This window comes from Phytophthora sojae (genome assembly GCF_000149755.1).
Source record: "Phytophthora sojae unplaced genomic scaffold PHYSOscaffold_4, whole genome shotgun sequence".
In the NCBI taxonomy this organism is placed as follows: domain Eukaryota; phylum Oomycota; class Peronosporomycetes; order Peronosporales; family Peronosporaceae; genus Phytophthora; species Phytophthora sojae.
This window is the reverse complement of record NW_009258118.1, coordinates 3,809,918-3,835,387: the sequence shown is the minus strand read 5'-3', so window position 1 is coordinate 3,835,387 and position 25,470 is coordinate 3,809,918. Positions and strand designations below refer to the sequence as shown.

The window sequence follows — 25,470 nt, the reverse complement described above, 5'->3', positions numbered from 1 at the left end:
CATTCGCTCCTGCCCAATCTAACCACGTGCCGTCCGTTTTCTTTGCCGAGAAGAGGTGAAGGTTCTTCACATCCAGCTCCTTGTAGTCGCATTCGTTCTCGTCCTTGACCACCTGTTGCAACTGCATCCCCCTCTCACCGTCGTTGATCTCCACATCGAACGTGCTTCCATTCTCCCCAAGAACCACACAGATCAGTGACAGCTTCATCCTCTCTCCAAGCAGGCAGCAGATTCAGGAATGAAGGGTTATCAACTCCACACCCCTCAATCTTCGTCTTGACTAATAGATTACTTACGGATACGTGCCACTGTCACTACTACCACTTATAAGGTACCCAACCTCCTCTCATCCAATCAGCGACATCTAAAGCGTATCCATCCTGCAGCAGTGTAAGCATGGCGGAGCTCTCGAGCGCGGCGCCCGATCGCTCGCTGCTGGCCATGATGGACGAGGCGCAGCAGCGTCTGCAGCACCTGGAGATCTCGTGCCGCCAGATCCTGTCGCCCACCTCCTCTACTAACGCGATCCCCACTGCCGCCGCCTCCAGCCCGGACGTGAAGCTGCTGCAGCTGCAGGTCGCGCACCTCCAGACGCAGCTGCTGGCCACCGTGGAGCGCCGCGAGGACGAGGACGTGGCCTTCCGCCAGGCGGCGCAGTACGCGGCGGCCAAGGGCGTGTCCAACGGCGTCCTGCACTCGCTGTTCGACCAGGCCAACCTGGGCAAGGTCTCGGAGCTAAGGACGTACCTGGACTCGGGCTCCATCCCCACGCGCGACGGGCTCAGGCACTGGCGGCTGGACCTGCGCAACGTGCGCAATGAGGCCGGAGCCACGCTGCTGCATGTGGCGGTGGGGGTGTCCATGGCCAGGGAGAAGGTCAAGGTCAAGCTGGTGCACTTGCTGGTGGACAGAGTGGGCTTCGACCCGAACGTCCGGGACGTGGTAAGCTTAGCGCTGCAGTAGTGGGGTGAGGTATGAGGTGGTAGGGTGGGTTTAATGGTGCTGATTTTGTATGGTCTGCTGTTGTTTTATGGTGCTGATAGTTTGGGCAGACGCCGCTGCATGTGGCAGCTATGGGGGGATTCCAGGAGGTGAGGAGAGGTGGTGGCTTTGTTGCAGTTGATCGGAGTGGTAGTGTGCTGACGGTTGCTGGGTGCTGGGCAGGCGGTTCAAGCGCTGCTGGAACGAGGAGCTGACCCAGCGGCTCAGGATAGATCGGGGCTTACGGCGCTGTCGCTGGTGCGCACGCTGTCTAGGCCGCCGGAGGAGGTCGTGCAGACGCTGGTGGAGGCGGAAAATGCAGCAATTCGAAGTATGGATGGATTGGTTCGGAGGCGTGAATTATCAGGTTGGTGCTGATTTTTGTGTGCTTGTTTGGTATTTTTTGCTATAGACGCTCGCTCTGGGTCGGCGTCCATTCCTCTCTCTGTAAGTATCCTCGAGTTTAGCTGCGCGGCTACTTGTGGGAATCTAACTATGGCGGTTGTTCCCAGAAAGCGATGGCATCAGCTCTGTTCTTGAAAAGGCTATCTCGATTCGTTCTAGAACGCTACTCCAATGCGTTTACTCGTCAGACTACGGCATTGGTGAACGCACTGCTAGAAGGTCCTTTTGTTGTTAAAGCTTCTGTGTGGCTTAGACATTAACCCTGCTTGTTTCGTGTGCTTCTAGCCCCGGAGGAGGCCAACATTGCATTCGACCAAGTCCTTCAAGAACGAGTGCCTATGCTGTTCGAGGTCCTGCCTGCCTGCCAAGTGGTCCGGCTTGACACGATTTTTGCGAGCACGCTCTTCTGGGATCAAGATTTCATCAACGACCTCAAACTGGAGGCATATGGATACGGGCTCTCGCTTGTCTCGCCTGGACTAACCAATCACGCGCTCTTTGGCCCAACTTGGTTTGGGGTGCTGTCGAAACTAATTCAGTGCCTCAAGGTAGAGATGGCGGATCCTGCTGAAGGGGAAATAGATGGCGAAGTGGAGGACACGGCATCGCCTCGAGCGCCTTCGAAGGATGGGGATGTGGTTATGGGAGAACCAAGCGACAACTGTGACGGTGCTCTGATGGTGCCCCCACGACGAAAGCTGTCGATATCCTCGTCCTCCTCATCACTCGCGAAGGACCCTCGTACCGCGCTATACTACGCCGACCAAACGACGTGTGTTGCCAAGACGCGTCAGATGTGGTATTACGCAGTGCTCTTCAAGGCATCGGCGCACGCTTTCCCCGGAACTCTTGCGCTAACACCAGAAAGCGACGTAGCGATCTCATCGGAGGATGTGTCCAAGTACTTCCCGCTTGAAGATCGCCTTTTGATAGGGTCAGCAGAGTATATTGCGATCGAGTACAACTCGCAGACCCGAGAAATCCGCCTTGGTAAGTCAGTACGCAGGACCTACTGTTTGTTGGCAGCTACTGAGGTACTTCTCCGTGACTGATGCTCTACCTTGAATGCTCTTCAGATCGCAAATACGATGGAAAAGTAGCCGCGACTGTGAAGGCATACCTGACAGGAGGTGGCCTATCTCGGCTACCTCCGTACCTTGCAGTCAAGAGAATTTGGGAGCGCGAACCGGGCAACAAATACGAAGATCAAATGAGCAGCGAGCAGGTATGTTTCGTTGCATTGGCATTAAAGGTGCTACGGCTAATGCTTGGTTGTCTTATATGGCTGTCTTCTTCCAAATTATTGTGCACAGGAGCTGTTCCAGGACTACCAGTTCATTGATCCGGAAAGTGAATACGAGGTGGCGATTAAACTAGGACCCATACCAAACGGGAAAGATGCAAGAGCCATTGTTGCTGAGTGGAAGAAAACGACCAAGCAGCTATTTGTTTCACGAGAGTAAGTCTCAAGTTGGTTGCATTGAACTGGTTCCAATTGCTCAATCTGATTGAATCTGTGCTATTGGCAGATGCAAGTCTGGACAGGCATCTTGTGAGTACTATTGTCCGCAGCGCAGTGGGCATGCTCTGGTAAGTTTCTGTGCTGTTGTATGTGGGAGATGGCAGTGGTCGTGCTCATTTGATGTTGTCTTGCGTGTAATCAGTGCTTGGGAACGATGGCTGTGATAGGACAAGGCCTCGCCAAACGAATTCTTGGGCGACCGACCTTCTCAAAGCCATTGAAGCCTCGCGCCTCTCTTCAACGGCTTCAGAACCGCTTCAAAGGATCCGAAGAGTGGCCAGGATCACCCTCAAGTGTGCCACCAGCAATTCTAGCAACTTCTCCGTAACCTCACGTTTTAAACCACGCGAACTGAAGTTTTTGCACTTGGTCCAAGTTGGGCAAATAGTAGACGTCGCTAACATCAGCCAGACTTTCAGCAAACGCTGAAACAGTATGCCTTCAACAGCTAGTCCTGCAGCAGCTCGATTGCCATTATGGACGCACATTCGGGGCCGCAGCGACAAGAGAGCCACTAAAAGAGATCAACACCGAACAAACGACGGGTACCTCTTCATAACTCTTGGACTCACAAGCAGCTAACGTTACGTAAACAACCCCACCGACAGACACGGATAAATCACAAGTCGCATACAGCACCACGGATTGACACCACTGCTGTCTGGTCACGCTGCATTTAGCAAAATAAAAAAGCAAAAAAGCCCCTGCCTCCCCCTTCGTCTCCTTACGAGGCCGTCGGTCGAATACCGCGGATCCGCAGCGACAGCTGAATGTCCTTCACCTGCAGCGTCACGCGCTTGCCGTGGATCGCACACAAGTTCCTACACGTACAATGAACCAATCAACACGTCAGCAATCCCCTCTCTTCACCCAGTTCACTCAACCACCCACGTACGCGTCTTCGAAGGTGCGCACGAGGTACGTCTCGGCGGCTTCCTGCAGCGCCAGCAGCGCCTCCGCCTGCCAGCGATAGCCGACGCCTGTGAACTCGGTCTGGATCTCGCGCACCACGCGCGCAAACGGCAGTTTGCGCAGCAGCAGCTTGGTGGAGCGCTGCAGCAGGCGGATCTCCCGCAGCGCGGCCTCGCCCGGTTTCCTCCGCTTCTTGACGGTCTGCGTGGCGCTCGCGGGGCTGCTGGGGCGCCGACGCGGCGGCGTGGCCTTGCGCTTGCGTCTGGGAGCTGTGGGGGTCGCGTGGATGGCGGCCTGCCGTCCCACGGGGGCCACGGACGGCCGGCGTGCCGGTAGATTCGGCGGAGGTGACGGCGTCGACGCAGAGGACACGGACGATGGCGCTGCAGGCGGCGCGCGGGCAGCCGCGGGCCCGCGCGTGGCGGCGAACGGAGGAGACGGAGAGCGCTGCGGCTGCGGAGAGTTGGGCGGCGTGGAGTCGTCGGTGCCGCTGTCGGTGACGCTGCTGCTGGACGCGTCGCTCGCCGGCAGTGCCGGTGGACGCGGCGATGCCATCGCTGCCTGCCTGACTGCTCCTTCGTGCGCTGGTGTTTCAAAACTTTGAATTTGTATGCGCGAAAGTTGTGGTTAGGATGGAGACTTGTGATTGGGTTATGTTTGGAATGTTGTGGTTTATGGACGAATCACGTCCGGGGAATGATAATTGTTGGAGTGATGAAATCTGTGACGTGGTGCAGCAGGTCGAAGCCGCCGAAGAGTTTTAGCCCCACTTCTTCCACTCCATTCCATTGGGCGCCGTTCGCTCCTTCTCGTAGTCCTTGTCGGCCACCTCTTTCCAGTTGGTGGACAATACCGTGCCGCCGGAAGTTTGCTGGGGAAGTCATAAAAGCAGAATAAATAGAGGAAGATTAGTTCACCTCTGCAATCATTCATACCAGTTGCCTGCAGCCACGTACGAAGGACTTGTTCATGGCCTTGCGCGTGTTCTCGTCGGCCTTGGCATAAATATCGCGGAAGAGCTTCTGCATGGCCTCCTCGCCTTCGGGTTTCTCGGCCTCCAGCTCCTCGCCGATCGCCCGCTCTATCTGATTCCAGTCGCGGGCGCTCGCGTACGGGCGCGGCACGCTCTCGGGCTTCGCTTCAAATACGGCCGCAGGACCCGTCACAACCTGCGTACCGGTCTGGTACACCACCTCCTCGAGCTTGTCCCAGTGCATGCCGTTGCTATTCTTCTTCAGCTTCAGCTCCACCTTCGTGCCCAGGACCTTGTACGAGCTCTCGGCAGGCACGATTTCGTCGAAGAGAGCCTCATTGAAGGCCTCCACGACCTCACCGTCAAGCTTCACACGCACAAGAAGCTTCTTCGGCTCCATAGTGACCTCCACATCTTCTTGTGCCAGCTTCTTCTGCAAAATCGAGACCGTCACGTGAGTACCTGACTGGTACCAGTCATGGCTGTAGGTAGGAACCACAACGCCAGGTCAGCTGCAATCACCAATACGCACACAAACCATCTCAACCAACTCTCACCGGATCGTCGGCTTCACCGGCAACGGTGCAACTACAGCAGCGCTCTGGTTGTTCGGCGTCAAGGCCTTTACTGGAGCCGGGTCATCCGGAATCACGAGCTCAGCCTCTCCATCGCCTAGAATTCCAATGACACAACCAACAATCCTCTCAATAACGAAGCCCCACAATATCGCAACGCCTCTCTACTATTGCTACGTACTGTCCAGCTCTGCGTCGCACTTGCGGATCCACGTCTGGAAGCGCTTGAGCAGCGCCTCATTGCCCTTGGGCGCCGCCTCCTTGCCACGCTGGAACGCCCGCTTGGCCTCCGCGTACTTCTCCAGCTCGAACTGCGCCACTCTGCAGCCACCCATACAAGCGTCACTTCGCTGTTCTTTAACCGTCCCAAATGGCTGCAGACACCCACCCGTGACGCAGGTGCGCCATGTGCAGCGTCGCGTCCAGTTCCGTGGCTCGCGACGCGTCGGCCGCGGCCTCGCGCAGCTTGTGCAGCTTCAGGAAGGCCGCCGCGCGCTTGGACAGCGCGTCCGCGTCCTGCGGCTGCGTCTCCAGCGCGCGCGAGTAGCAGCGCGCCGCTTCCTCGTACGCCTCGTCCACGAACAGCGCGTTGCCCTCGTGCTTGAACTCCATCGCGCTTTTCTAGAAGTGAAAGGAAAGGCCGCATCTTTTCGAGCCATCACTCATGCGTTAAAACGACTCTTGGTTTTATTCACTACAGTGGCACCTCCCTAAATGAACCCCTCTAACTGACTATGTGTTCCCTATCTGGTTAGGATTCCTCGACTGCAAACGGGATTATATGGATTTCACTATAGGTGTTCTATAACTGATCAAAAACCTCGTTATTCATATGTAGTACGAATTTGCTGGACAGTCAATGGAAACGAACTTAGTGGTGTTGGGCCGTACTTAGTGACTAGGCTTTCCAGGATGGAGGAACTCATCGAAGAAGTCGAAGAGATAAATGGCAACGTTGTGTGCAAGAAGTCGAGAGAAGTGTACTCGTATGGCATCGTAAAGCTCGTATTGTGGCTTCACAGCAAAGAACCGGAATTGGTTGCAGCTCCGCTCCGTGCCCTGTTGGATGGGGTTATAGGCATGGACGAGTCTCTAGTGCTGACGGAAAAGTCGTGCCGCGTCAAGAGATTTATGCAAGAAGACTTGAGTCGACCTCCAGTGGAGTTACTGCAGATCACCCCCGAGCACTTCGAGTGCTTTTTGTTGTCGCTGCGGAAGAAAGACGGGAAGAAGCCAGGCAAGTCGGTGTACAGCTCGATGAGATCTAGTTTGTTTCATCTGTACCGCACTTATAACGTGAAAATGCCGGGCGAGTTCGACGGTGAACTGAAGACCTTTTTTAAAGGTTTGAAGCGCTGGGTAGTTCAGCGACAGCAGGATGAGGGCGAATCGCTAGCAGAAGGCAAAGTGGGTTTTACGTTTTCGCTGTACGTTTTCGCTGTATCAAAAAGTTTGTAAGGTGATGCGTGAGCAACCCAAGAAGAGATTTGTTTTTGCTCATTCATTTCTGGTGGTCTCGTGGAATTTGATGTGTCGAGCTGGCACTTCTTCGTCAATTCGATATGGCCATCTTGAATGGGACGAAGATGCTCTGGCAATTTGGTTTTGCCACATGAAAAACGATCAAGAGGGTGAAAGGCAGCGTGACCCTCGCCACGTGTACGCGAATCCGACGGAGCCGGATATCTGCCCGATTCTCTCGCTCGCGATGTATTTTACAGTTTTCGGATTCAATGCTAAGGCGGTCCTATTTAGTGGGAAGAATCAGTATGATCGCTACAGCAGAATCTTGAAAAAGTCAATGGAAATACCCTTGGTGGCACGTGAGCTCGAAATTACTGGAAGTGAACCTGCAGATTTTGGGTCACACTCCGCAAGAAAGGGTTCGTCGACTTACGTGTCAGGCTGTTGTACAGGTGGACCATCATCAGCTTCCGTGTCTTTAAGAGGTGGCTGGAATTTACCTGGAGTACAGGACACGTATATTCGATACGAGGCCGCTGGTGATTGTGTGGTCGGTCGCTTTGTATCTGGTTTGCCGTATGAAACGCCAGAGTTCTCAATTCTAGCCCCGTTCTTCGAGGTTGTAGATGCGACCGTGTGGAGCGCTGTTAGCGTGGTATTTCCGAATGTCCCTGATAATTTGCAGAAGGTCTGCAGCTACCTTTTGGCTTCGTTGGTCTACCACCATGACCACTTAGTACGAACACTAGATGAGAGTCACATTCTGTTTAACTCGCCGCTGTTTCATAGTCCTGAACTGGTGCTGGCTTTGAAACCTAAAGTGGTGTGTCGATGCTGGCGTCCGGGTGATGCCGTCAGAGCTAGCGGTGTACCACCTCATCTCGGAGTTATTGTGAACATGAACCGTAGACTTGACAATGTGGATAACAATATTTCCCAGTTGCACGATCAGATATCTAGCGTGGATAGCAAGATTGATACGTTCGTCCCGGACGTCATGCACGAAAGTATGAGTACTTCGGGATCAGGTACTTTGCCGGCTTCGCGTGGAGCTGTTAACGTTATGGTGGCTGAAGCCGTTGCCGCAGCGCTGGACTCCACCGGGATAACGCAAATGATGCGCACCATTCACGCAAACTCCGCCTCAATTGTGCAAGTTGTTCAACAGCAGACAGCAATTTCGACAGTGGCATCAAATAGCGCAAATAACATTAGTGAAGGGGGGGGGGGGAAGTAGCAGCAGCCACTCTGCTGTTCAAGAAACGCAAGCAGAGCTTGATGCCGACGAACGTGTCGCTGAAGTTGATTGTGAGCTAACTTCCTCGGTGAACCGGTCTTCAAACTGGTGGCAGCATCGTGCGATAGTCGGCTTCACATTCCCAAGGGTTCCGTTGAGTGCGGCGTGGGAGCTTTGGTGGTTTGGATGCCCAAGCAAAAACTGGCCGCCGTATCGATCGCTTGTGCCAATGGACCTGCCAAACAAAAACACACGAAAGCGATTGTCAGATTTTAGCTTCGTAATGCTGAAAATCGAGAGCATTGCCCGGCAAAATAATACTTACACTTGTAATCCGTCGCTTCAGCAGGCAAGGCACATGCTGGTTGGAGCAATGGACATTTTGCCGATTGGAGATCAAACCCGGCGAAATTACACTCGTCGTAAAGAGCAGCTACAATGGTCTACCGTCGTTAATCTTCTGCGCCGCCACAACAGGTCACAGAGATAGATCATTAATGCAAGTCAATACATGTTAGTCGTTCGGATTAGTTTAAACACCATGGTTCTGCTCTTGGTTGCTCTTCCAATGGCGAAATCCACGTGCTTCTTGATACTCAGGTCTGTCTTGCTGTGCTGGCTCTTTGACTACGACAGCGGCAAAATCTCGTGCTCGTGTTGTGTGAAGATCGCGCTCTTCTCGGCTCACAGTGCGTCTTCTAGGCATTGACTGCACCCTTCCAGCCAAGCATGTGAGTTGGCGGGCCTTCTGCACCTGCGCTTAGCCACCGGCACGATGCGATCCTTACATGCGCCAAGTCACGGCACCCAGCACAAAGCTACGGCGCTCAGCGTCCATTTACGAAACCCAGCGCCGTGATGATCCTTGGGTGACGGCGTGCCATGGTTCACCAGTGCCTGCTTCTCTAGCTTCAGTGTCTTGCTTTATCCCGCTTTTCAATGCTGCCCGCGAACCTACATCTGCCACACATTATTGTGTACGCGGTCCAAACGTTTTCGGCTCTATTGAGCGAACAGGCTCAAATAGACTCAACTCGATATTCGAAATCGTTGGACTTGCCGTCCAACGACTATCCATCTGTTATCCATCATCTGTCCAACGTTTTCAGTATAATCTCTAAATGGTCGCCATTATTGGCGCCTCAACCCTCTAAATGGACGCCGTAGTAATAGATCCAAACTCATATATTTTTTTCTCAATCACTTGCCTGCCTCCTCCCACGTATGCCATTGCTACCACTACTCCCGCCACAACAAATCGAGCGAAGAGAGAAATTTTATTTGGGATGCTAAGTTGGAACAAAGAGTTTGCAGTAACTAAATACTGATAAATAAGCTAGCCACAGTATTTTACAATCAGCGCAGCCTACATATATATATATTACGAAAAACTAAAATATTATGATGTCGAGACAACTAGGGGCTATGCAGTAGATACCAAGCAAAAGATAAAACTGCAGGCATGGTGGCAGGATATCGGGACAACAAATATTCCCATAACCTCACTGTATTGAAACTCACGTACAACCTGAGGGGATGCGATTCTGCTAATACCAATGAGAAGAAGGAGTAGGAACAGACAATACTGCGCCTACCGTTAGTTCTGTCTGTGTGAAGACGAAACAAAACAAGAGTACAAAAATGCTGGAGGGGTACCAGGTAAAGAAAGCCCTTGTACTGTGCACCGTACATATGAAAATGTAGCCATTAGAAGTGTAGCCATTTCTTTATCTGATCAATTCTTTAACTGAAACAGCGTATTAGACCGAGCGAACCAGGAGTCATTTATAGAGGTGGTTGCGTGACGTTTTTAACGTTTGAATGAAGTGCGTTGATTTCTAAGCTGATCTACGTGCAATGAGAGCTCTACTACGTAATATCTACCAAGCGAAGGTGCATCTAACGGACGCGGACGTTCAGGTACAAGTGCACCTTGCGCTTGAGCAATTGCTCGATCTCGTCCCGGGCCGCCATACCCACGGAGCGAATCGTGTCGCCGTTGTGTCCGACCACCATCTTGCGGACACGGGCAGCAGGAACCTATAGCAAAGAGAAGAACACAGTAGAAGTTAGAGTAATGAACCACTGTAACGTCCAATGCACGACTGGCAACACGTACGAAAATGTCCTGGTCGATGCGGATGCTCTTGTCCTTGAACTTGGTCCAGCCGACGTTCTCCTGCTCAAACGTGTACGGCAGCTCCTTGTTGAACCGGCGGAAGAGCTTCTCGCGGATGATCTCCGCCACCAGGTCCAAGTCGGACATGTCCGAGTGCATGGACGAGTGGTAGCTCCACGGTCGATCCACGGCCAGCGACAGCAGGGTCTTCTTCAGGTTGTCCATGCCGTAGCCCTTCATGGCCGACACCTTGACGCAGTTATCGCCGATGTAAGCCAGCGGGTCGATATTCAACGACGCTCCCTCGGCGTCGTAGTGCTTGCCGTAGATCTCCTCGATCATCTGGGACAGCTCCTTGACCTTGTAGTCCAGGTTGATCTTCTCGCGCTTGCCCACCAGGTCAAACTTGTTCATCACGAGCATCGTGGGTGAGCACACCTGGGCCGAGGTCGTCAGCACCTTCTCCAGCGCCTGCAGGGCGGCGTCATCGAGACGCTTGACCGAGTCTACAACCAGCAGCGACAGGTCCACACCCTGCAGCGTCTCGGCTGCAGTGGTCACCAAGGTCTGCACGTACTCGTGCGTCTCCTTCGGCTTGATCAGACCAGGGGTGTCGTAGAACGATAGCTGCGCATCGCCCTCCGTGTAGATGCCCAGAATGCGGTCTCTGGTCGTGTTGTACTTCGGCGACACTGCCGACACCGTCACATTGAGCAGCCGGTTCATGATGGAGGACTTGCCTGCGTTCGGGCGACCGATGACCGCAAGGTCTAGCGCCTTGGGGTTGGGCGGCTCGTCCGGGATCATAAACTCGCGCTCCACCACATTGTCGGGCGCCGGCGTGATGTTGGTGAACTGCTTATCCTTCATGGACACCGGCCGCCTCGCCGGCAGCCGGCCCGTGGTTCTGTATCTCTCGGCCTCGGCTTGCTTCTCCGCTCGCGACTGTCGGCCGTCGTAGAAGTGCAGCGGGTTGGACGGCGCCTCGCGCTTCCCCACGTAGCCCGTGTTGCGCGGGTCCGAGGCGCCCGTCCCGTCGCCCTCCTCTTCGTCCTCGTCGGGCAGCAGGCCCAGACGCCGCATGCGGCGCTTGTTCTCGATCTCCTTGCGCGTGCGCGCCGGCATCACCGCCGGCGGGACGACCATGGTGCGCAGCCGCATCTTGGCCCATTCCCGGTCGATCTCCTCCAGCGTCGGGCGCGGCGGCTCCTCCACGCGCGGCGCGGGCTCATGGCGCTGGGGCTTGCGCTGCGAGCGGCGCTGCTCCTTGTTCTTCTTCTTGTCGTTGACGGGCAGGCCGCTGGCCACGCGGAACGCCTCGCGCTTGGCCTGGCTGCGCTTGGAGCGGTAGGTGGCCACGAGGAGGCGGCCCTGCGGCAGCGCCGACGCCGACGACGCCGCGCGACGCAACAGCAGCTCCATTATCGGCAGTATTGAGTGGCAATCCAAATCACCCACTCGTGGATGATTGAATTGGGCCAGAATTTCACCCAAACGTATCACTGGGTTATATACAATGGGCACGACACAGCATCCGAAAATGGGTCATTGGTGTTTTCATATTGAAGTTTGTGGGGGTTTAGAGACTTCGTGAGGGGATCATACACGACACCGGCCGCCCCTGGCTAGGTTGTCCCCTCTACATGGTTCTCCTCCTGACTACATATGACTGGTGATGGAGGCTACGCAACGAGTGGGGCTGGGCTCGACTCGACTGGATTCGGGGGGTCTCGCCCCCGCTTATCCCGAGAGGCTGACGCCCGACATCTTGCCCGTGAAGCGGCGCTGCAGCGCGGCGTGGCTGATGCCATTGCGGGTGCGGGCGCCACCGTACGTGTTGAGCGGCTCGCTCTCCATCACGCCCTTGTCGTTGGCCGTGATCATCTGCATGATCTCCTTGCACGAGCGCGACAGCTCGTCCTTGTTCTTCAGCGCGCGGAACAGCTCCAGGCACTCGGACTTGGTCGGCGACTCTGCAAGGCACGGCAACAAGCGGCAGTTAGTCACGGCAAGGGAAGACGACGACGACGACAACAGCAGCGGCGACGGCGGGCTCACCGGCGTCAACGGAGGAGGTCTTGGACATCGCGGCTTGGCTTGGATTCTGGGGGTTCGCTGGATCTGGTCGAGGGGCACTTGCGCAGGAGTAGGCAAATTGCAAACTGAGCGAAAGAAAAGCTGGGAGGGGGGGGGGGGGCTCGGCACTCCACTGGGGGCGCCCGTTGAGAACAACTTCAACATCGCATCCCATCCCCAATTTACGTTGGACTGGTAAATTTGGTCGGCCCATTTTAAGCTTCGCGTGTTTTGATTGGCTGGTAGTAGTCGCGCGAACCCAACGGACCCAAAATGAAAACCATGGAAAGAACTGATTACAACGCAAGCATTTTTGTCATGGCTGGCGGGGACGCAGCATAATGCGGCTGCGCGGTCATTGCTGGGCCAGGATGTCAGCAATTTCAGGCGAGCTGATTACGAACGACCACTCTCGGCACGGAGGAAACTTCAACGTGGATGCGAAGCCCTGGCCCAGGTAAATGTCACCGCCATTGCCCCATTTAACTGATGCAGCACTAGTAGCAAAGTTGTTGCTGCTAGCGCTGCTCTTTGAGTTTGACTGCGTGGCGAAGGATACCGCGATGAACTTGCACGCGAAGGAATTGCCGATCGCATCGAAGGTGACTGCGGTGGACCACCAGAACATTGCCGTTCTGTACCAGCTGGCGATTGCAAGTCTGGACTTCAACATGGTGCTTTTCGTGCCGCTCGGACTTGGTCCACCGCTATGACCTACTGCCCAGCGGCAGTACTTCCTATGGAGATCGAAGTCCTCGTTCTAGCTCGGTAGCGCACTCTGGTAGGCGTTTCACGCGAAGATCTGGGAACTGTGCTCGAGCACCAACCGTTGCGGCTTAATCTCAAGTAAATCTCGGCGGTGATGCGAGTCATTTAAAATTCGCCGGCACCTAGAGTAAGGTTTTACACAAATAGCCGCAATTCGAGTAATAGACGACAACAAGTTACCCGACTTGTCAAGTTGCTTCTTACGAATGGCTCAAGCAATGCTAACGACTTTGGTCCATTGCTTCGCTAAAACGGACAACCAGAGTCCGGATTTTTCAACCGGAAAGATATTCGTACCCCAAAGATCCTTTTCGACTTGTGAGTTCGAAACTGCACCTCTTAAGAGGTGACCTCTTCCTCTTCGCCAATTGAGAAAAATAGTTTTTTTTACAGGTCATTAGCCCCCTCGGCGCTCAGGTGAAAGGGCTCATCTGGGAGACCTCACACCTGAGCGAGCCTGAGGCCGGCGCTTTTGCGCACGAGGAAACGTTAGAATTGTAAGCTACAGAGACTACTCATTACACTTACCGGTAGCTTGCTGGAGTTACCTCGGCTGTAGCCGATTGTCATCATACTTTTAATTCGTCTATTTGGTTGATGATTACTCCGAATTAATCCCTTTCTGGGCTTTCTCGCGCTTTTACTCGAGCTTAAGCTCGTTCGCAGTGGCGGCGGTGCCATCGAGAACCATCGAATACTGCGCGATTCTCCGGCGGAGAATCTTCGCTGCCTTTCTGCGTGGGATCCAGCTCACCTGAGCGGCTAGAGGATACCGACTGGTTACGCAGTACACCTGCAGCGCTGGCGTCGGCGTCTTGTGTGGTCTGCAATCTACAGCAGTAATAAGCAAGGAGACCTACCGTTTATTTCAGATGAGGGGGTACCGCTGAATTGGTCAGGGGCACCGGGCCAAGAGTTGTCGTTTCACGAGATGCTCAATGCAGAGATTTTCGGTGATCCGTTTTGCGAGGCGCTCGCTTCATGTTGTCCCTTTCTATCCAGTTTTGCTATTGTGGAGGTCGCTGAAGAGTATAACACTGAAGACATCAAGCCAATCGAGACATTCACGGATACGGGACTCCTGGCACTTTCACAACTCAAGTTTTTGCAGTCTCTGGATCTACGCAGTGTGAATTATTCAGGCGAAGGAATATTTGGGTTTCTGAACTCGCTGTCGAGTGAGTTTACCGGCAACCGCGTCGCGGTTGAAGTTCTATGACGTGGTGACGGAGCTGCTGTTGAAAATCGCAGAAGCCTCCGACCTCCCGTGCGCCGAACGAAAGTTCGTTCTTCGCCTTGAGAACTGCAGCTACAGCTCACGCTATGCAGTGACTCCGGACTACGGCGCATCGTTTCTGCGTGAGCTGGAGCGGCTCATGATGCGTGTGAAAGCAGCCCACCCGTCTCTGCGGCAGCATGTCGTCACGATGGATCGCACCGGTAACTCGTTCATGCGCATTGCCGAGTTCGGGCTCGCCGATCCCGATATCTACGCCAAATGGGAGGATTGGGGTGAGGATCTGTACGAAGGCATTACAATGTTTGATCGCGCAAGCTGCAATAGGGATTCTTTCACACCAGTCCCCCGACTTGAACCCCAGGTACTTTTGGCTGTCGAAGGGGCTGTCGCTGTCATCGTCATCGTCGTCAAAGCGGTGGGCGCGCGAGGGGGTGTAATCGTAGCTGTCGTAGCCACTGCAGCCTCTGAAATCGTCATCGTCATCGTCATCGGAGCAATCGCTTGTCGATGAAAGTTCATACAGTACTCCCTCCCACCGAGATGGCTACAGAAATTAGGCTTTGAATCATTTTTCAATAATTGTTTTTTATTTGCATCCTCAACACATTCCAATATTTCTTGGGCGGAAATGGTGTCGGCCAAGGACTTGGACGCGCAGCTGCGGGCGCTGCGGGCCAAGGCGCAGGACGAGGAGCGCGACTGGGTGGAGCAGGGCTGCAAGCTCTACGAGTTCGAGGAGAAGTTCCTGCGCGACACGCTGCTCGAGGGCAACGTGCTCACGGGCTGGGGGGAGCCGCGCACGGCGCCCGTGCGGTTCCGGAACGCTGGCGTGCGCAAGCGCAAGAGGGAGCGGCAGGAGGCGGCGGCGGAGCGCGCGGGGAAGCCCGCGGGGCCGTCGACGCCCACGCTATCGGCCGAGGAGCAGCTCAAGGTGGACCGCCACCGCCTGGCGTCCTATTCGTCGGTGCAGTCGCCCGCGGAGCCGCTGCACGCGACGCTGGAAGAGCGCGGACGGAAGCTGGTGGAGGCCAGGAACAAGAGGCTCAAGAAGCCGCAGCCAGCAGCAGCTACAGCCACAACCACAGCCACGGCTGCTGCCAAGTAGGAGGAGGAGAAGACAGCAGAGAGCTTCTTACTACCTAACTACCAAATGTATTGAAAGGTGTGTGTGCATTGTGGGACGACGCGAGCAGCTACGGTAGACGAGAAGACGAAGCTCGTGCTATTCAGGACGCCAGCAGCGGTCGGCGGCTTGCTTGGACGTGCAGCGCTGGTGCTGGATGCTGCTAGTCGGTGGTGGGTGATGCACAACGGTAGCAGAGAGGGTAGTTTTGCGTCTCTTGTCGGGAGTTCGTCGAGAGGACAGACAGCGCTTGGCATCGTCCCGGGCTGGCTTAGCAGGTGAAGAACATGAGGGCTTCGCCCGCAACCATCATGACCAGCGAGAACAGCATGAAGGTGCCGTAAGTGATGTTGAGCGCGTAGCAGACGAAGCTGATGACCGCGAACGCCCACGACGTGACCTTGTACGTGATCGCCCAGGCGAGGTAGTGGTAGAAGATGTTCTTCACGATGAAGTTGGTGCTCACGCGAGTGCCGATGTAGTCCGGTACGTCCTCCGTGAAGGCCTTGAGGTAGATGCGGCGCAGCGCCAATCGGTTCTGGTTGCGGTTCAGGTTCGGGTCCGACTTGTACTCGGGCAGGTAACGCACCAGCGTCTGCAAGAGCAAAGTAATTCAGCGCATGAGGTTAGTGATGAGTATGAGCAAGCGTTGTATTGCAGCTTGGGTGACGGCGCTCAACGTACGTGGCCGGGGATGCTGAACAGGCGTCCAGGAGGCCACAGCTCGTAGGCGCCGAACACAATGGAGGGCACGACGTTCTTCTTCGTGTCCTCGCGCAGGTAGAAGGGCCCCTTCTTGAACTCCTGCAGCTGTAGAACGCACAGCAACAACCTCCCCATTAGACTTCTCTGCAAGTAAGAGCAGTGAGAGACTAGCATCACCATCACTTACCAGTCCGTCCTTGGAGCGCGTGCCTTCAGGCGAGATGCAGACCGAGTTGCCATGTTCGTTCACCGACACGGCCAGCTCCTTCAAGCTCTTCAATGCCGACGATCTATGGTAGATTGCACATTCAAAACGATTAGATCTTACGATCATCGCCAAAAGGTGCACACGCAGCCAAACATACCGGTGCGAACGATCAATGGCCACGAAGTCAAAGCCCCAGCGCGCCGACCAGCCCAGGAACGGCACCAGGAAGATGCTCTTCTTAGCTGCAAACTTGAAGGCCACAGGCGACGATCCGTTGACAATGAATCCGTCCAGGTTCGACGAGTGGCTGCACGACAAGAGCAAAAAAATCATCAGCCCCCCCACCTCACCCAAACATCCTCTCCAAATCCCCCTATTCTCACGCACCTGAACATGCAGACCACCGAGTCCTTCAGGTTGAGCAGGTTCTCCGTGCCCTCCACCTTCATGTCGGTGCAGGCCGTGACGCACACCATGGCGGCCGTGCCCCACGAGACGATGTCCATGGGCAGGTAGTTCTTCTTGACGCCCATGCGCGTGAGGAACGGGTTGAGCCACTTGAGCGGGATGAGCAGCGTCACGCAGCTGAGCCAGCCCACGAGCACCAGCGCCATCGTGAGCATGCGCACCACCATGTAGAGCTTCTCGAGCGGCGAGGCGCTGGCCGGCAGCACGTCCAGCTTGAGCTGCTTGCGCACGACGTCCAGCTTGGCGTTGGCCGCCTGCATCTCGGGCGCCGAGAGCCACTGGGCCTCGATGCCCAGCGCGTTCATGCGCTCCTCCAGCTCGACGCGGATGAGCTCGCTGTCGCGGTAGAGCTTGCGCCGCGCCTGGTTGCGCCTGGCCAGCGACCCGCTCTGCGCCAGCGCCAGCGTGGCCGGCAGCCGCGCCTCCACCTCGGCGAGACGCTCCTCGAAGCGCACGTCCTGCAGGACCTGCGCGGGCGTGGCGGGCGACGACATCGAGCGAACGAAGGGGGGCGAGGTCTCCTGCGAGGTCCCTGGGTGTCTGCCTGCGGGTGGCTCGACCAGATGTGCTGGCCCTGAAGATGATTAGCGAGAGTCGCACCCGGGCGGAAAGTCTACCAGGTAGTCAAACATGAGTCAAGCAGTCGCTGCCTGGGCGTCACTGCGCCGCCTCGTGATTGGGTAAAAACACGGTCGGTACCAAAACGGTGGTACGAAGCGTCATCGCTGACGTCAGCAGCTTCAACGGCAACCAATGTCGGTTTGTACATTGCTATGATCTACAACAGTCTCTACTTGTTGGCGACGGCGTCTTGCAGCATCAGCAAGCAGTACGCGTCCAGCGCAGCGTACGCGACCTGCTGCGGCGTCAGAGGCCGGCGCTCCCAGTCGCTCTTCTGCTGCAGCTTCGACAGCGGATACCCGAGTGCCTGCTTGATGTAGGTACTGAGCCCCTTCTGTCTACGCTTGCGGCGCTGCAGCCTTTCCGACGACGACGACGACGACGCAGCAGCATCGTTGCTGGTACTTTTGGTCGCGACGACCGATCCGTCCGACAGGTGCGTCGTCGCCTCCAGCGTCTCGAAGGAAAAGTCAAGCACGTTGACGAACGTGTCGAAGCACTTGACGTCTGGGAACGACCACCGCAGTCGCTTGATGTCGCCATCGATGGCGAACCCGATCTTAGCGATCCTCTCGGAAGCGAACAAGTGCTCGAACAGCTCCTCCAAGTCGCCCAGCGCCATCTCCACGAAGTCAAAAATGAACACGTAGTCGTCGCAAGCGACCTGCAAGATGGAGCACTTGGACGGCACCGCTGCTCGGCTATCGGGGCGCCACTCGGCGTCGAGGCCCAGTCGAGTCACGCTGTCGCGCATCAGTAGCTCCGTCGCCGCGGACAGAGCCTCGTCGTTGTCAACCACTATGATACGATCTTGAGCCAGGGGGATCTTCAAATACGCAGTATCGTCAGCGGGGGTGGCCGACGCGTCCGCGTACACGGGCTTTGGCATTGCTGCGCGGGCCTGCATCATGTACGGCATGAACTCCGCCTCGTGCTCTAGCTTGAACTCCCTGATTGCCTTGTACGTGTTCCTGAAACTGGACGAGCCCTCCTCGTCCTCATCTTCCTCGGCAGCAGCGTTCTCTACCTCGATCACTTCTCGAACGAATTGCCGGCGCATTTCCAGCGAGTCATCCATGTCCGACTTGAAGAACATGAGCACGTTGCTGACCCCGCCATATACGAACATCTCAGCGAACTTTGGTCCAAGGTACGACGCTGTCTCCGCATCGTACAGCTCCGGGCGGCGCATCAAGAAACCCATGGTCTTGTCAACGCTATCCGTCTCAAGTGCATCGAGGCAGAACGCCAGCAGTTCCGATCGGTGCGACCGATGCAAGTACACGATGTCGTCCAGCTCTTTCACAATGTGAACTGACAGCAGTGGCAGCTGGCTCACGCAGTACTCCGCATGTCGTTCCTCCATCGGGAGCTCGTCTGTCACCACCACAAGCAACTGCTTCGCCAACTTGCCCAGTGTTCTAAACGTCAAGTCGAGGAAGCGTAGCGAGACGACCGACTGCAGTAAAAAGAGGCAGGGATCGGGGGTGATCAAGAGCGCGTCCCGAATGGACTGTTCGGCTGCGTTCTTGGAGTCCTTGTCTCGACTAGTCGTCAGAACTTGCATTGCGTGCTGCGAAAACATCAATGGGGAGCAGGATAAATTCGCTCTTGAACACCAATACCTGAAGCTCGCAGAATCTTGGTCTTCTCTAGCTGTAACTGCGAAAGTTCCTTCAGCCTCCAGAGCCTTGTGATCCTTGAACACTTGCTCGAAGATTGCCCGCCGAGCATAAAGCGTCTTCATTGCGACTTTGCGTGACGATTCATCGAATGCGTTCCCACGCCGCGTGTATTTGAAGTAGAATTCACGCAGCAGCGAGTCGTAGACTGGCACCGGCATCATCAAAGGTGATTCTTGGAAGTGCTGCAGCATCGCTTGGGCCTCCGAAACCGTGTCATGCTGAATACAGCACATGAAAAGCGCTGTTTCGGTGGCAGCAGAACGACAGAAGCCGTGCTTCAGCATAGCCTGCAGCGTTTCCTCTGCCCCAACCGAGTTGTTCTTGTAGGCACAAGACTTCACCAATTCTTCCAGAAATCCTTGTTTTCTCGCTTGCACGCCAGTCTCACCAAGAGGAAGTTCGTGCACTAGGAGCTCGAACCCCTCCTTGTGGCGGTATCCAAACATACGTGCGATCTCGACACCCATTCGCTGCGTGAATACAACCTTGTCTTCACGCGCCAGGGCAATTAGCTCGGCGATATGATCGCAATTCGTGAGCAAGTATGCGCCCCGAACAAACTTGCGGTATAACGGCAGCTCTCGAGTGATATCCGGCAAAGCGTCAATTTCTTGGACTACTTGCCATGCAAGAGGCTCGTCACCGCAGCACATGTATGCATCGACGATGGAAACGTACGTCTTCGATGTGAGCTGAAGCTGTGGCTGGGGAGGGATGGGCTCGCCTTCGCTGTCGTCGCCATCGCCTGAAGGCTGCCAACCCTTGGTCGCGAGTTCACGCATAGCATCAATAATGACGGAAACGTCTTCCTTCCATTTCCGCTTCCTGCACTGGTGAATGAGTGTCTCAAAGTCATTTCTGGTAGGGTCAAACCGACAAGCGTTAGCAAGAGTGCGTTGATGAGCTCAATGAGTCGAGGATGAACTCACACAGTCACCAGCGAACCGCTCTGAATGCGAGAGATCAGGCGGTTAATGTCATGATGAACAACCGCCTTTCGAACAGATTGAGACGTCTGGTGCCCCAGACAGCCCAGCGTTTTCGAGCCTGTACCGCGCAAGCCGTGTCAGATACAATAGAACCTCGAAATATAACCAATCGCTAGTTGAAACCATTGTACCCACCGTCCGCGGTCGACTTCCCCTCTTCCGCCTGCAGCTTCTCAACTCGGTCTCGCTCGTCTTGGTTCAGCACGCCGCTCTCGAGCCACTCAGCAAGCACGGGCTCCAAACCGTCGTAGTCCAACAACTTGGCAACCTGGCCCACCGTGTAAAAGAACCGATCGTCCGCGCGGAGCTTCGGCGAATGAGCTGCAATCTCATTCAGCACGCGGGTCGCCACCGCGCGCTCTTTCCTCCGTGCACACGTCTCCAGAGCTTCCAGAAACAAAGCCTCGTCAAAAGCCCCATCATCCCGTGCATGATCGAGGAACACCAAGCACTGCTCCGCCCCAACTTTGTCACTCAGCCCCACTGCTCGAACCAGCGTCGTGTAGGTCACGACGTTCGGCTTGGACGTCGACTGCCGCATCTCCTCGTATGCCTAATTCACAACAAGTACAAGTACAACCCCATCAGCCCCCACCACCAATGCCCTCGACACCAGTACCATATACTAATTACTTGAATAGCAGCGGGCAAGTCTCCGTTCCGCGCAATGACGTCGATTAGCGCCGTGTACGTGAACACGTCTGGCTGGTAGCCGTGCACCTCCAGCAGGTCAAAGGCGCGCTGGGCCTCCCGCACGCTGCCAGCTCGCTGACTGGCCGTGACGATTGTGTTGAGCGCGTAGCTAGGCTGAAGCATCGGCAGCTGCGGGATGCCGCGCGTGCTGTCGCCCTGCGTGGCCAGCAGCACCAGCCACTCCACGAATGCGAACGCCTTCTCGACGGCCGCGTCCTCGCGACTGCCGTCCTTGCGCAGACCGACCTTCATCCAGCGGAAGATTGGACGCAGGAATGCACGCGTCTCCCATGAGGAATAATCCTCGGCGGTCAGCAGTTGACGCAGCAGCGGCCCCGACACCTCGTCCTCCTCCCAGCGATACTCCTTCATGGTCGTCATGGTCTCTTTTTGAACCCAAATTGATTCACCGGGTGCTGGAAGTGTGGTGCACGTTAAATTAGAGTGGGGCACATAAAGGCAAGTTGAAGTGGAACAAAAGGCAACTTGTGGACTGTTAGAAATCAAACGAACCAGGCTCTCAGTCGCAGCAGGAGCATACAAAGCCGCCATAATCGCTATCACTGTCGCTATAGCCGCCGTACATGGATGCATCGTCATCGTAGTCGATAAATCCATAGCCATCCATGTCGTAGTCTTCCATCTCTTCGTCATCGTCCTCGTCTTCGTCTTGGTTTGTATCATCGTGCGAGAGCTCACGGTTGGTGGTTGTAATGCCGTCGTTGTTCTTTTCATCTTCCCAACCCTCCCACTCGTCGTAGATTGCAGGGTCGGCATGCACCGAATAGAGCCCAAACTCAGCAATTCGCTTGAAGGAGTATCCGTCGTACTGCATAGCGACAAGGTGCTGACGCAGCGATGGGTGGGCGGCTTTCACACGAGCCATAACATCGTTTAACTCACGGAGATACGTCACGCTCCACCGCCAGCCAACGCAATGATCGGAATAATAGCTGCAGTTTCCGAGCACGAGCACGAATTTTCGCCGGGTGAGAGGGGGATCCGAAGCCAGCGCAATATGAAGCAGCAAGCTTTTCAACTCCTCGTAATACGCCAAGTCATCGGCTCCGATACAGATGTCGAAAGAGCGATTCCCGCTAAAACCCGCGGACAGACCATTCAGGAAGTCGAACAAACCCTTGCCAGTGCAAGCAACACTGCGCAGGTCCAGGGATTCCAGATACTTGAGCTGAGTAAGCGCCATAAGCCCCCGATCGGTGAATGTCTGGATTGGCCTCAGATTCTTAGAGTTGAGCCGTTCAGCGACCTCAGCAATTTCAAATCTGGAGACAAAAGGACAGTGTGTGGCCACTGCCTCGCAAAAGCTGTCGTCAAACACGTTCGCGTTGATCACCTCTCGATCCGGGAAGTCGTCGCGCGATTCGTTCCGCTCAACATCGATCTCCACGTCTGGGTCGAAAGGGTGATACAGTAGGACTTCTAGTGTGTCCAGCAATGGGCAGCCCTTGAGTACAGCGCTTACGTCCGTGGCAAGGTAGCCATATCCTGGCCGCTCACAGTAATCTCGTTGATCCCAGTTCTTGTCAGGAATTGGACCAGCAGCCTCACTCTTGTCGTGAAAGTACCATTGCCACTCCCAGAACATTCCTATACCGAACGACAATTTTCTTAGCTGGGGCTTAGTATGCTCTCCAAAGACACGGAAGTACGGGTCTCCAAAGGGAACAATAACCCAGTGAAATTCTTGCAAGTTGGTACACGTCTTGTTGAACTTCTCCCAGTCCTGCAACGTCAAAAGCCACGTATCCTCACATACCAAGCAGCTGGTAGTGAAAAGGGACTCCTTATAGCCGTCAAGAACCTCAACCAGCGGGCAATTGGTCACCACATTGTCAATAAACTCCTCACTCGCACGGAATGGCTGGTCGCAATTCCGACTAGGAACTTTTAGACGTCGCAGCCCGCCAATAGTGCCATGCACCCGCCACCATTTGAGTGATTCATACAACTTAATCATCACTGCTTCAATATGGCACTCGTCGGCTTCTTTCTCGGCATAAGGGAGTGTCAAAGAGCTCAATTTCAGGCAATGCCTTGCAGACGCGTCGAGTATCGGAAGTATATGGCGAGTGTCCAGTGGTATTTCATCCAGGTTGAGCAGCTTTAGTTCCGGAAAGCACGCAAAGATCCTCGACCAGTCGATTCCGAGTGCTTCCGCGCCCTTGTGCAACGTCGATTGGCTTGAGCTCTTGTTGTCAAAGATCCTTTCGATTTTAATCTGCAATTCAGTCACTTGAGCGCCTCGCTGTTCCGCTTCAGAGTATAATTGCTGTACTTTGCCTTGGTTGGGCAATGCCTTCACCGTGAAAGTGAGTGCTGAGAGCTCAAATCGCTGAGAAATAGTGCGAACAGGAAGCAGCCAGCTTTTCGCTACCAGCTTCAGCTCTTTCAATGTTGAAATCGCCGTAGAGCGCTTGTCTGACGCGACATCTTGGCAATAGTAGGGAACCGCGAATCCTAAGATATGCTGCAGGAGCGGCAACGGCAGATTTTCCATGATTAACGTTAGTTCGGCAGGGGAAATGTTTGAATGACGGTTTAAACTCGCGGAACATAGTACAGTACTTCAGTACTTAGTAATACGTGTAGACAGGTATTGACTCAGTCCTAACCCATCAAATACGGCTACCAGTCATCATCGTCTTCTTCTTCTTCTGACTGGTTAGCTACGCTACCTCCAGCCACAGGTGTATATGATTGAGTGTTGGATGACTGTGTAGGCGGGCTTATTTGCGTAAGTTCAGTCACATCGCGGTTGTCCGAGTTACGGGGAGAACGCGGTGGATCGAAAGCAGTCCCTGGTGCGAATCGCACGGTAGGCTTCTTTTGCTTTGCTGGAGCAGGTGACGAGTCTTGGTCGTTCGAGCGGTCTTCTGAGGATGAATGTCTACGTAAAATAAAGCAACAATAGTAAGCACACGTGGTTTTCGGTACATTGCTCATACTATATCATACCTGCTTTTCGAGTTCTGCTTGGTAATTAAGCTCATGAGGCGCGAGCTGGCGTCCAGAAACCCCTGGCGTTGTTGTGAACGACTCGAATCTTCAGCTGACTCGTCGTCGCTGCCGTCCGTCGTCTTCTTGAGTAACTTGCTCCACTGCCATTTCCCCAGACCGCTTTCTTCACTTTGGCTCTTGCTGGCTGCAGTACCTTTTCCGCGCTTGCCTTTCTTCTTGGTGGTAGGTGCTGCAGCGGGATCTACTCGCACAGGAGGATTGCGATGAATCACTTGGCGCTGCGAGAGGAAAGTCAATTCGGCTGAAGTGTCGCGCACTGTGCTGTGTTGCAGCAGCTGACGGGCTGCCTGCTCGCTCCTGGACGCTTGGTCGTCGTCGTAATCGTCATTGTCGCTCTCTTGCTGAGATTCTACCTCCTTCTCTTTGTTGAACACATCGACTGGGTTCTCGTCGAGCGAGGTGCTCAATTGCTCGTTTGTTACGAATATCCGTCGGACATTTCGGGGCGTGATGTTCAAATAGCTCTTTCGCCTACCTGACACGGGTGCATCAGTGGGAGTGAACACTGACACCTTGTACAGCAGAACACCCACTCCAGCAACGAGCGCTGGCCCAAGTTGCTCCACAAGTTCGCGGTGAAAGTAGCCTTCGACTTCTCCCGTCGGATCCTGCAGAAAATACGTGCTAATAAGTGGCTGCGATTTCTCTACAATCCGGGCATCATAACTAGCGGTCGCTTACATGTAGAACAGCTACGATCTCTTCGTCAACGTAGCGCACCGACTTGATGAGAGCTAAGAGCTGCTCAAACAAATGACAGTGCTCGGTAAGGAGCATCGAAAACAACCCCCAGGCAGCACTGCGTATTGTTTTACCTGCGGGACCTTGGCCAGCGCTTCATCATCTTCCACAATGTTCTGCACCGTGCACTTCAAGTTGCGGATCTTGATACTGCCTGCAATCAACCAAGCCGCTGCGTCACGACTCTCATTTACAGCGGCGGGTGCACTTGGCCCATTTGCTCACCGTAAAGCGTCCCCGATACAGCTGGCATGCCCAGATACTGACACATTTCCACCCATGGGCCTTGATCAAACACCGTCGCGATTGCCACTGAGTACCGATCCGAGTTGGCGCTGGCGATCCGACTGTGGTCTCCCTGCGAGTTGTCCAGCCTGCCAGTCACCACCCGTCAACATGCAATCTATACACACGCCACCTGTGAAACTCACTGATCTGCGCGCTTCTTCATGACGTCCTGCAACGGACCAGGCACATGGCGCATCGACTTGAGAATGCTCTGCTGCGACCCCAGGTCTGCCGCATTCACTCCGTTAGCCTTGCACCCACGCCATGCTCACAAATTTTCACATTGACAGAGGCAGCAGCGCACCCTCGCCGTCCGCAAGGCGTGGCCTCTTGCCGCCCAAAGTGGCGTCTCCGCCGGCGTCGGGCGCCATGTCTTCGTCCCCGCTGCCACTCATGCTCAAATGAGCGATTCTGTTGTAGCTCCTAATAGAAGACCCTACACAAAATGCAAGTGTAAACCCAAGCCACGACGCTGCAGTTGCCGATACTTTGAGCAAGGCGCTCGCTAGCCCACGATGGCAAGGGTGTAAACGCTTGGCTGGCCTCGTGATGAGCAACATCCATGCTCCAGACTTGGGATCTTGGGGTGAGCTACTTGTGATGGCCATCGCTCAGTTTAATTAGGAGGAGGGCTCGCC

General features: G+C 55.0%; 9 protein-coding genes across 9 annotated transcripts; 3 read left to right on the top strand and 6 right to left on the bottom strand.

Moving 5' to 3' along the window:
- Positions 1–396: 396 nt before the first annotated feature.
- Positions 397–3,236, top strand: PHYSODRAFT_314963 (hypothetical protein; the record flags this gene model as incomplete). Its single annotated transcript, XM_009528515.1, has 10 exons — positions 397–942; positions 1,044–1,091; positions 1,165–1,312; positions 1,394–1,428; positions 1,494–1,605; positions 1,672–2,376; positions 2,463–2,611; positions 2,700–2,845; positions 2,916–2,976; positions 3,051–3,236. 10 exons carry the CDS (start codon positions 397–399, stop codon positions 3,234–3,236), a joined length of 2,136 nt encoding a protein of 711 aa, XP_009526810.1.
- Positions 3,237–3,787: 551 nt separating this feature from the next.
- PHYSODRAFT_300718 (hypothetical protein) lies at positions 3,788–4,375 on the bottom strand (the record flags this gene model as incomplete). The annotated part of the gene is made up of 1 exon (XM_009528514.1): positions 3,788–4,375. The coding sequence occupies one exon, from the start codon at positions 4,373–4,375 to the stop codon at positions 3,788–3,790; it is 588 nt and encodes a 195-aa protein (XP_009526809.1).
- Positions 4,376–4,580: 205 nt separating this feature from the next.
- On the bottom strand, positions 4,581–11,610 carry PHYSODRAFT_498024 (hypothetical protein; the record flags this gene model as incomplete). Its single annotated transcript, XM_009528513.1, has 7 exons — positions 4,581–4,691; positions 4,777–5,259; positions 5,368–5,465; positions 5,550–5,689; positions 5,757–5,989; positions 9,978–10,109; positions 10,189–11,610. 7 exons carry the CDS (start codon positions 11,608–11,610, stop codon positions 4,581–4,583), a joined length of 2,619 nt encoding a protein of 872 aa, XP_009526808.1.
- A 114-nt stretch (positions 11,611–11,724) lies between these two features.
- PHYSODRAFT_285965 (hypothetical protein) lies at positions 11,725–12,330 on the bottom strand. The gene is made up of 2 exons (XM_009528512.1): positions 12,247–12,330; positions 11,725–12,161 (listed from the first exon to the last, which is right to left on the bottom strand). The coding sequence occupies exons 1-2, from the start codon at positions 12,272–12,274 to the stop codon at positions 11,929–11,931; spliced, it is 261 nt and encodes an 86-aa protein (XP_009526807.1). The 5' UTR covers positions 12,275–12,330; the 3' UTR covers positions 11,725–11,928.
- Positions 12,331–12,827: 497 nt separating this feature from the next.
- Positions 12,828–14,709, top strand: PHYSODRAFT_331680 (hypothetical protein; the record flags this gene model as incomplete). The annotated part of the gene is made up of 4 exons (XM_009528511.1): positions 12,828–12,938; positions 14,051–14,161; positions 14,244–14,554; positions 14,634–14,709. The coding sequence occupies 4 exons, from the start codon at positions 12,828–12,830 to the stop codon at positions 14,707–14,709; spliced, it is 609 nt and encodes a 202-aa protein (XP_009526806.1).
- Positions 14,710–14,900: 191 nt separating this feature from the next.
- PHYSODRAFT_255641 (hypothetical protein) lies at positions 14,901–15,377 on the top strand (the record flags this gene model as incomplete). The annotated part of the gene is made up of 1 exon (XM_009528510.1): positions 14,901–15,377. The coding sequence occupies one exon, from the start codon at positions 14,901–14,903 to the stop codon at positions 15,375–15,377; it is 477 nt and encodes a 158-aa protein (XP_009526805.1).
- Positions 15,378–15,620: 243 nt separating this feature from the next.
- Positions 15,621–21,136, bottom strand: PHYSODRAFT_560259 (hypothetical protein; the record flags this gene model as incomplete). Its single annotated transcript, XM_009528509.1, has 11 exons — positions 15,621–15,990; positions 16,080–16,205; positions 16,288–16,390; positions 16,466–16,615; positions 16,696–17,316; positions 17,571–17,720; positions 17,832–19,022; positions 19,104–19,940; positions 20,012–20,129; positions 20,207–20,624; positions 20,705–21,136. The coding sequence occupies 11 exons, from the start codon at positions 21,134–21,136 to the stop codon at positions 15,667–15,669; spliced, it is 4,470 nt and encodes a 1,489-aa protein (XP_009526804.1). The 3' UTR covers positions 15,621–15,666.
- Positions 21,137–21,284: 148 nt separating this feature from the next.
- PHYSODRAFT_498758 (hypothetical protein) lies at positions 21,285–23,282 on the bottom strand (the record flags this gene model as incomplete). Its single annotated transcript, XM_009528508.1, has 2 exons — positions 21,285–22,914; positions 22,957–23,282. 2 exons carry the CDS (start codon positions 23,280–23,282, stop codon positions 21,285–21,287), a joined length of 1,956 nt encoding a protein of 651 aa, XP_009526803.1.
- Positions 23,283–23,724: 442 nt separating this feature from the next.
- On the bottom strand, positions 23,725–25,028 carry PHYSODRAFT_314957 (hypothetical protein; the record flags this gene model as incomplete). Its single annotated transcript, XM_009528507.1, has 5 exons — positions 23,725–24,411; positions 24,485–24,544; positions 24,619–24,698; positions 24,770–24,918; positions 24,976–25,028. The coding sequence occupies 5 exons, from the start codon at positions 25,026–25,028 to the stop codon at positions 23,725–23,727; spliced, it is 1,029 nt and encodes a 342-aa protein (XP_009526802.1).
- Positions 25,029–25,470: the final 442 nt, after the last annotated feature.

Coding starts and splice junctions, on each gene's coding strand:
- PHYSODRAFT_285965 (XM_009528512.1), bottom strand. CDS start 12,274: ATGTCCAAGACCTCCTCCGTTGACGCCG. Junction 12,162..12,246: donor GACCTCCTCCGTTGACGCCG/GTGAGCCCGCCG, acceptor CGTGCCTTGCAG/AGTCGCCGACCAAGTCCGAG.